This window comes from Procambarus clarkii, chromosome 69 (genome assembly GCF_040958095.1).
Source record: "Procambarus clarkii isolate CNS0578487 chromosome 69, FALCON_Pclarkii_2.0, whole genome shotgun sequence".
NCBI classification, from domain to species: domain Eukaryota; kingdom Metazoa; phylum Arthropoda; class Malacostraca; order Decapoda; family Cambaridae; genus Procambarus; species Procambarus clarkii.
Genome location: NC_091218.1, coordinates 27,642,393 through 27,652,179, shown reverse-complemented (window position 1 = coordinate 27,652,179; position 9,787 = coordinate 27,642,393). Strand labels below are relative to the sequence as shown.

Genomic DNA, 9,787 nt, shown 5'->3' with positions numbered 1-9,787 from the left:
GGAGAGACATAGGTTATGTGTATATATGTGCATACCTTGAGGTTACCTTGAGATGCTTCCAGGGCTTAGCGTCCCCTCGGTCGTCGACCAGGCCTCCTGGTTGCTGGACTGGTCAACCAGGCTGAAGAACCTGGTTGACCAGTCCAGGATCTGTCCAGTCCAGTCCAGTCCAGTTACCTGGCTCTGATATGTGTAAGTATATGTGTATATATGTAAATGTGTGTGTATTTGTATACAGGGTATGTGGAATCTGGTCAGAATTTGCATTTCTCCTTTGTAAACGCACATTAATGACACTATGTAAAAAGACACCTCGAACACTGCTTATGTAGGACAAACATAATTCTGTGTATTTATGTTTGTAGGTTAGCTTAGCATTTTAAAAGCACTACAATCACCTTCTGTGGTTGATTGTTCAATAAATCACTGAATTAAATGTTTAACAGATCTTTCACCCCGTAAATGGAGGACAGAAGATAATGTATATATGCTGATTAACATTATAAATGTGTGGCCACGTCAGTGGTAGAAAAAAATCATGAGTCAGGCTGGTCTAGGGTGTTCCACTGCCAGGGATTTATCAATTTAAGGATAATTTATTTAAAGGATTAAATCAATCAATTAAGTATAATCAATTAAAGGATTAAGGGGTAATACTGGAGAAGGTACTGTGACTTCACAGTAAGTGGTCAGCGGCGTTGCCCATTATTCAGTCATTACCAATACCGACGTTATTAAGGGTGACAACGTAGCCCATTATAATGGTAATTCCTGGCTCATGTGTTGTGGCGGCCTGGCTCTTGTGTTGTTGCTGCCTGGCTCTTGTGTTGTGGCTGTCTGGCTCTTGTGTTGTTGCTGCCTGGCTCTTGTGTTGTTGCTGCCTGGCTCTTGTGTTGTTGCTGCCTGGCTCTTGTGTTGTTGCTGCCTGGCTCTTGTGTTGTGGCTGCCTGGCTCTTGTGTTGTGGCTGCCTGGCTCTTGTGTTGTGGCTGCCTGGCTCTTGTGTTGTGGCTGCCTGGCTCTTGTGTTGTGGCTGCCTGGCTCTTGTGTTGTGGCTGCCTGGCTCTTGTGTTGTGGCTGCCTGGCTCTTGTGTTGTTGCTGTCTGGCTCTTGTGTTGTGGGTGTCTGGCTCTTGTGTTGTGGGTGTCTGGCTCTAGTGTTTGGGTTGGTGTTTCCTGACTCTTGTGTTGGTGTTTCCTGACTCTTGTGTTGGTGTTTCCTGACTCTTGTGTTGGTGTTTCCTGACTCTTGTGTTGGTGTTTCCTGACTCTTGTGTTGGTGTTTCCTGACTCTTGTGTTGGTGTTTCCTGACTCTTGTGTTGGTGTTTCCTGACTCTTGTGTTGGTGTTTCCTGACTCTTGTGTTGGTGTTTCCTGACTCTTGTGTTGGTGTTTCCTGATGCATATATTGCTTCCACCTGGAGTTTGTGTTTCCATAACCTGTTCCTCGTGTTACTGTTTCCTTAAATCATTTTCAATTCACTGCAGTAATTATCAGGAGAAAACGCCAAGCCATTACGACTATATAGCGCTTGGAAGGGGTCACGATAAGGATTTTGGATGGGACGGGGGAAAGGAATGGTGCCCAACCACTTGGACGTTCGGGGATTGAACGCCGACCTGTATGAAGCCAGACCGTCGCTCTACCGTCCAGCTCAAGCGGTTGAGTCATTCGGTCATACCAGCTACCATTTAGAACAATATCTGTTCAGAATTCATCTACTTCTTTTAGTCAGCAGTAGGACATTGAAGGGCTTTTTATACCGAGTTATTCGTGTTTCCTCTGTAAGTATATTTAGTTAAAAGCGGCTTTGAAATAGCAAATTTTTATATTACCATTAAATGCAAGTGCTTTATTATTAATATTTCATGTACTGTTCTTGCAGTTTCCAGTGTCCAGTATTATCACTGGTGCCGGTGACATGTTTTCAACCAGTTCAACATAGGACGGCCGGTCGGCCTAACGAGGGAGCTGGTCAGCCGAGCGGATAGCACACTGGACTCGTGATCCTGTGGTCCTAGGTTTGATCCCAGGCGCCGGCGAGAAACATTGGGCAGAGTTTCTTTCACCCTATGCCCCTGTTACCTAGCAGTAAAATAGGTACCTGGGTGTTAGTCAGCTGTCACGGGTTGCTTCCTGGGGGTGGAGGCCTGGTCGAGGACCGGGCCGCGGGGACACTAAAGCCCCGAAATCATCTCAAGATAAGGACTGTTACAGTAAGTGTTAATCGCTTATCATTCCAGCACCACGAACACCTGTGAGAGCCTCGTGGGTCTGTCGTCTAGTTTTACAAAATAGCGAAGAATTACACGAAAGGTAAACAAATTAAAGGTGAATACAGGAAACGCAGAATTTGCATTTATACGAATTAACCTTTGCTTGACACTTTATTAAACGACATGCAAGTGTAGATTTTGACAAGGATGATGCTGGACCATCCAAACTGCTTGTTACAGTAGCACCGTAGACGGCATAAGTTAGTACAGCACGAAGTTGATGAGAATTGTTCGTGAGAGAATAGTCAGTGAGGGTTGCGTTGCGCCTGGTCTTACTGGTAGTCGAAGTAATCCATAACTGAGTGAGTAGGAGAGTGCGAGGAGTCTCTTGAAGACGTTTCAGTGAACATTCTTAACTCTTAAAATGCATCTAATACCCTCCGTTGTTGACCGTGATCACTCTGGAGATCCTCAAAGATCATTCCGATCCACGTTTCTCTAACCGAAATAATGCATTCGGAGACTACCAGCGGCGCTGGGAGATACACCTTAGATCCTGTGGCCCTGTTCGTTGAACTTGATGCCCTGACGGCGCTGGTCCTCGGCGATAGCGATCTGTTCGACGGCGTGTGCGGGTAGGGGGTGGGGAGTGGGGATGATGGGGGACTGCACCAGGTACCCATTCTCGTCGGCAGTGAACCTGAACTCAGCGATCGTCCCATCGTCCAAAGGGTACCTGCGTAAAAATAATTAGCAATTAATAGTAATAATAATAATACACAATTCAGTAATAAAATATATATATATAATAATTATAATGCCAAATACACTCTTGTGCTTCGTTGTGACGAACTTTAGTGACGAAAGACTAGTTCTAAAATTACCTGGATATTCAGAACTATATTAGTTTTCACTCTCACCTGAAGGTTCCCTGTATGTTCTGGCCGGCGGAGCCGGGTCGGCCCACGATGTTCGTAGCAATGCCGTTTTCAGTCTCGAAATTATAGTTGAAGTTGCCATCGCCGGAGTCCTGACGCTCGTCCCTCAACACGGCAATGTGGCGAGGGTCGTCCTCCCGGTACTGTGGGGCGGCGACCGCTGCGGCAGCGAGGCAGGCCAAGATTACCTGAGGACGGCGCCCAGGACAGGAAACAACGGGTGAGAGGAAATATGTAGTGAAGGTCCGGCGAGTCATCCATGTGGGCTTTGTCACCCATCTTTACATCAACAAGATGTTACCATACATCTTACCATGGAAGCGTGTTTGGTAGCAAATCCTAAAGTTATACCTTCTCATGGGGCGGTGACTGGACCGCCCCATGATCTGAGGCAGCACACACACCATCAGTTATTACCCCCATGATAATTAACACACGTATATACTTAATGCTTAATAACCTGACTGGTTCCAGTATCTGTCCAGACACAAACAAAACCCAAGTGTGCTATAAACTTCCCCAATATGATGACTTAGCGTCAGCACCTTGCAAGAACCATATTGAATACTATCCTTTGCGTTGCTCAGATATCCCCAACACTCTTCTCTGCTAGCACTTCTCAATGTCCTAACACTAATACTTTCAAATTCTGACGATCACTCTCATCATGCTAGAAGTTATGATGTTTACTCTAACGCCAACTTGTAGCATTCTAGCATGTATGTTCTTCATTCGAACGGTAACTGTAATCATTTAAGCAGTTATGTTCTTCACTCTAACGTTAATTCCTATCCCACTTACATCTCTGTTCTCTAATCTAAAACGCAGCGTTCTCGGCTCCCTCCCTCTTAACACACGATATTAGTTTGATTAGCCAGATTTGCCTGGGTAAAAAACCTCTCTTTCACATGTCTTGAACACGTGTGTTCTACATAATCAACAATGAAATAGAAATTCTTTATACTGAAACATATATATTTTAAGCACTACTTTGTCAAACGTTGTTAACTATGTTAAACTACTTTGTTAAACTGTTATACTGCACTTGGACAAACTGACGCGCCAAAATGCCTAGTTCCCACACCTGGCCTCCGCTCCTGCGTGAAACACGAGTTGATTTCCTAGAGTTTCTCATATACCAGCAGATAGCAGCAGATAGAGCCCAATTTCCTGTGAGCAGGCATAGCTCATTTTCCTAGGAACAGATATAACCAAATTTCCCGGGAAGAGATGCAGCCCAATTTCTTAGCAGCTAACATAACTCAATTTCCCAAAAGCAGACATCACCCACGACGATTGACGCATGCTAGGAGGACAGAGATTTGCCCATCTGCTGTACATCACCGTCACAACACATCCCAACTACAGCCAGATCAATCACGGTCAATACCCCTACCGTTGCTCACATATCCTCTCCTCCGCCCTTGCTAATACACACATCGTGCCAGCGACCCCCACTCACTGAGCAACTTGGAAGACATCCACCTCACCCCTCAACTCAGTCAATCATTCCCACTATCTACTACGCCCATCCACATCGCCTGCTACCACCCACGACCATTCAAAGCAGTGAGACGACCACCACCACCGCCTACCACCACCCACAACCACCACCACCCAATCCTCTGCTTTACTCACGAGCTGCATGTTGACTGAGTGTGTGGTCGGAAGTGTGATGTCCTGAAGATGCTGCGGAACTTATATACCCGCTCTCCACGACAGGATCACCTTCGCAGGGTGTCGGCGGGACCAGGGAACATCTCTGGGCAAGGCAAGGCTGTCCGGTGTCCTTGAAGGCAAAGGGTAGACGGGATACGATATCAGGCTAAGCTCACCATCTGCAAACAAAGGAATTAATTTACAGTGACAAATATCTCTCTGGTGTGAAAGGTGGGACGATGCTGCCACAGACAAAATCTTCAGACTGAATGAAAGTTTAAAATTAATATTTTATTAAATTCACTATAAATTTCATCTGATTTAAATGTTTACACATCTACGTATAACTGTAAATACATATAATAATATATATTTTTGAATGAAGTAAGTTAAAATAGATTGATTAAGTTTGATTTACAACTAAAAATGTATTTATATATATTAACACTAAAAGTATTAATAGTACATTACTAATACGAGGTGTTAATACAGTACTAATGCGAGGTGTTAATACAGTACTAATATAAGAGTATTAATACAGCATTAATACAAGGGTATCTATGGGGGAGAAGATGATGGGGGAGGGGGTGGAAGTACCATCGCCCGAGCGTTACATTCCTTAGCGGCTGTGAGGAATGTACAGCTGTAATATTACAGTTACCTGCTGACGGCACTGGTAGTGTGTGTGTACTCACCATGCTGTATTCACCTAGTTGTGTTTACGGGGGTTGAGCTCTGGCTCTTTGGTCCCGCCTCTCAACTGTCAATCAACTGGTGTACAGATTGCTGAGCTTATTGGGCTCTATCATATCTATATTTGAAGCTGTGTATGGAGTCAGCCTCCACCACAACACAGCTTTACGCATTCCATTTATTAACTACCCTGACACTGAAAAAATTCTTTCTAACGTCTCTGTGGCTCATCTGGGTACTAAGTTTCCACCTGTGTCCCCTTGATCGTGTTCCATCCGCGCTAAAGAGTTTGTCTTTGTCCACCCTGCCAATTCCCCTGAGAATTTTGTAGGTGGTTATCATGTCTCCCCTTACTCTTCTGTTTTCCAGGGTTGTGAGGTTCAGCTCCCTTAGTCTTTCTTCGTAACTCATTTCTCTCAGCTCCGGGACCAGTCTGGTGGCATACCTCTGAATCTTCTCTAACTTCGTCTTGTGTTTAACGGGTATGGACTCCAGGCTGGAGCTGCATACTCCAGGATTGGTCTTATATAAGTGGTATACAGGGTGTGTGTGTGTGTGTGTGTGTGTGTGTGTGTGTGTGTGTGTGTGTGTGTGTGTGTGTGTGTGTGTGTGTGTGTGTGTGTGTGTGTGTGTGTGTCCAACACACACCTCCGTCCCTTTTGTGTATGTTGTTTATGATTATATTTCTATCGTTGTGTATTGAGTTAAAAGATGTAGTGAGCTGCGTCTCTTTTATGCTCTTAATAGATTTATTACATCAGGCGTAAAATATTACTTTGCTGGGGGATTACTCCCAGCCCGTTGAGTTTACCGACTGGGGATTACTCCCAGCCCGTTGAGTTTACCGACTTGGGATTACTCCCAGCCCGTTGAGTTTACCGACTTGGGATTACTCCCAGCCCGTTGAGTTTACCGACTGGGGATTACTCCCAGCCCGTTGAGTTTACCGACTTGGGATTACTCCCAGCCCGTTGAGTTTACTGAACTACTTTTTGCCTGAAACATTTACTCATTGGGGACCTTTAGTTTACTGACTGGGGATTACTCCCAATTCGATGAGTTTAATGGCTGGGGAGAACTATTTGGTCGTTGAGCTTACTGATTGGGGATTACTCCAAGCTCGTTGAGCTTACTGACTAGGGATTACACCCATCTCGTTAAGCTTACTGACTATTGATTACTCACAACTCGTTAACGTTACTGACTACGGATTACTCCCATCTCGTTAAGTCTACTGACTAGGGATTACTCTCAGCTCGTTAAGCTTACTGACTACAGATTACTCCCACCTCGTTAAACTTACTGACTAGATATTACTAGCAAGTATACTTGCTGGCAAATACATACAGCTCGTTGAGTTTTCTATCTAGGGTTTACTTCTAGATCGTTGACTTTACTTAATAGGTATTACTCCCATCTAGTTGAGTTTACTTGCTGTGAATTAATCCCAGCTCGTTCAGTTTACAATTACTGGTCATTATTTCCAGCTCATGTAATTTACCGACTGGGGGATTATTCACCGGATTACTCACGCAGTTTGTTGATTTTTCTAATAAATCCCAGTTCGTCGATTTATCGGATTTGTTTCACAGTTACTGTACCAAGCAACACATGCGTATTGTATTCTGAGACCCAATAATCCCCTGGAAACTACAGCCAACACTACCAGCTCTCACGGTGTCATTATAACCATCAATACGGTAACTACCATTATTACGACTACTGATACTATTACTACTATTTTAATTGATACGTCTATATTAATAGCAACAGCAGAAGCCTCACAACTAGCGCTGTGTACTTAGCTGGAACCATTGAAGAACTCATATTTCTTCAAAGGTTCGTGTAACTTGAAGAACACCAAACACACGACAAAACTTCGACGTTAACACCTGACAAGTTGAAGTAACCAATATATCAAGTTGCAACAACGTTCTAATACGTCAAACTAAACGTTATAACAATATGTAAACACTTTATTAAAAGAATCGACTTGAGAATGGTCCAGGACGGACCGAAACGTCGCCGTACCTTCACCTTCTAGTGTGTGGTCTGGTCAACTTTATTACAAGTTGTAACAAGCTGAAAATAGAGATAGTTACGTTATGTTTGCAGGTACCACGGTCCCAAAATTGTCCTCGAGGAGACGTAATCCAAGGCTGGGTGGGTGTGTGAGTGACGGGGTGGGTTGTGGTGGTGGGTGTGTGAGTGACGGGGTGGGTGGTGGTGGTGGGTGTGTGAGTGACGGGGTAGGTGGTGGTGGTGGGTGTGTGAGTGACGGGGTGGGTGGTGGTGGTGGGTGTGTTAGTGACGGGGTGGGTGGTGGTGTTGGGTGTGTGAGTGACGGGGTAGGTGGTGGTGGTGGGTGTGTCAGTGACGGGGTGGGTGGTGGTGGTGGGTGTGTGAATGACGTGGTGGGTGGTGGTGGTGGGTGTGTGAGTGACAAGGTGGGTGGTGGTGGTAGTGGGTGTGTGAGTGACGGGGTGGGTGGTGGTGGTGGGTGTGTGAGTGACGGGGTGGGTGGTGGAAGTGGGTGTGAGTGACGGGGTGGGTGGTGGAGGTGGGTGTGTGGTGGAGGTGGGTGTGTGAGTGACGGGGTGGGTGGTGGTGGTGGGTATGTGAGTGACGGGGTGGGTGGTGGATGTGGATGTGTGAGTGACGAGGTGGGTGGTGGAGGTGGGTATGTGAGTGACATGGTGGGTGGTGGTGGTGGGTGTGTGAGTGACGGGGTGGGTGGTAGAGGTGGGTGTGTGAGTGACGGGGTGGGTGGTGATGGTGGGTGTGTGAGTGACGGGGTGGGTGGTGGCGATGGGTGTGTGAGTGACGGGGTGGGTGGTGGCGATGGGTGTGTGAGTGACGGGGTGGGTGGTGGAGGTGGGTGTGTGAGTGACGGGGTGGGTGGTGGAGGTGGGTGTGTGAGTCACAGGGTGGGTGGTGGTGGTGGGTGTGTGAGTGACGGGGCGGGCATGTGACTGACGGGGTGGGTGGTGGTGGTGGGTGTGTGAGTCACGGGGTGGGTGGTGGTGGTGGGTGTGTGAGTGACGGGGTGGGTGTGTGAGTGACGGGGTGGGTGGTGGTGGGTGTGTGAGTGACGGGGTGGGTGGTGGTGGTGGTGGGTGTGTGAGTGACGGGGTGGGTGGTGGTAGTGGGTGGGTGAGGGACGAGGTAGGTGGTGGAGGTGGGTGTGTGAGTGACGGGGTGGGTGGTGGAGGTGGGTGTGTGAGTGACGGGGTGGGTGGTGGAGGTGGGTGTGTGAGTGACGGGGTGGGTGGTGATTGTGGGTACGCTGGGTACTGTTGTGTAAAAGGTGGGTGTTCTGGCTAGCGGGACAGAGAGGTTGGTGTAGGTTAACAAGGGCGTGCTGGTCGAACAGGTGCCCACCTGCCTGCCTACCTGACTGCCAGCCCGCCTGCCTCCGTGCCTGCCTCCCTCCCTGCCTGCCTGCCTGCCTGCCTGCCTGCCTGCCTGCCTGCCTGCCTGCCTGCCTGCCTGCCAGGCTGACGCTAGCACCAAGATCGGGACACTAGATGCCGAGGACCAGTTTTTGTTCCAGAATGGAAAGTGAATTGCAGGTGCGTCGTCTGCCCCTAGTTCTGGGTCGACCCACCTTTTTTTATAATATTTATGTTTACGACAATATTTGTACTAGGTGAGTCTAGGGTTCACCTAGCGAGGTGAGTCAAGGGTTCACCTAGCGAGGTGAGTCTATGGCTCACCTAGCGAGGTGAGTCTATGGCTCACCTAGCGAGGTGAGTCTATGGCGCATCTAGCCTAGGAAGCCTATTATTGCCGCTTCGTGGTCGGCGAAGGAGGGTCTCCCTGCTTCTTCAACCCAACCTCCTAAAATTATAGTACTTTATAGTAACTATTTCGTTGAACGTACCGTTATGTACTCTTGGACCCGACCAAAACTCACGTTCTGCACTACTCATTTTCCGTAAAAGCTCAAAGGAAACTTAAACATTCCTAGGCCTAGCATATAAAATATATGTACTCTAATAAGTCTAAGTTAGATTGTATAAGGCCTAAGATTGCTATTCAGGTTAAGTTAGTTTAGATCAGATTCTATAGTTACTTCTTTTATTTAATCGACTTCCGTTTGGGGCTAATTCAGTAGTACGGAGCGTGATCTTTTGAGGGTCCAACAGTCCATATTGGTACACTTGACAAATAGTTGCTGTAAGAACGATCATATATTAGGAGGATGGGCTGAGTTCTTATAGGTCCTGAGCGCTCTAGCCGACACTTTATAACACTCGGGCGCTAATGCACGGCTCCTTAAT

General features: G+C 47.0%; 1 protein-coding gene across 1 annotated transcript; it reads right to left on the bottom strand.

The window, feature by feature from the left end:
* Nucleotides 1-2,371: 2,371 nt before the first annotated feature.
* LOC123772195 (cuticle protein AM1199) lies at nt 2,372-4,910 on the bottom strand. Its single transcript, XM_045765259.2, has 3 exons — nt 4,791-4,910; nt 3,135-3,340; nt 2,372-2,950 (listed from the first exon to the last, which is right to left on the bottom strand). The coding sequence occupies exons 1-3, from the start codon at nt 4,797-4,799 to the stop codon at nt 2,764-2,766; spliced, it is 402 nt and encodes a 133-aa protein (XP_045621215.2). The 5' UTR covers nt 4,800-4,910; the 3' UTR covers nt 2,372-2,763.
* Between the last annotated feature and the right edge of the window lie 4,877 nt (nt 4,911-9,787).

Coding starts and splice junctions, on each gene's coding strand:
- LOC123772195 (XM_045765259.2), bottom strand. Junction 2,951..3,134: donor AACATACAGGGAACCTTCAG/GTGAGAGTGAAA, acceptor ATTTTTACGCAG/GTACCCTTTGGACGATGGGA.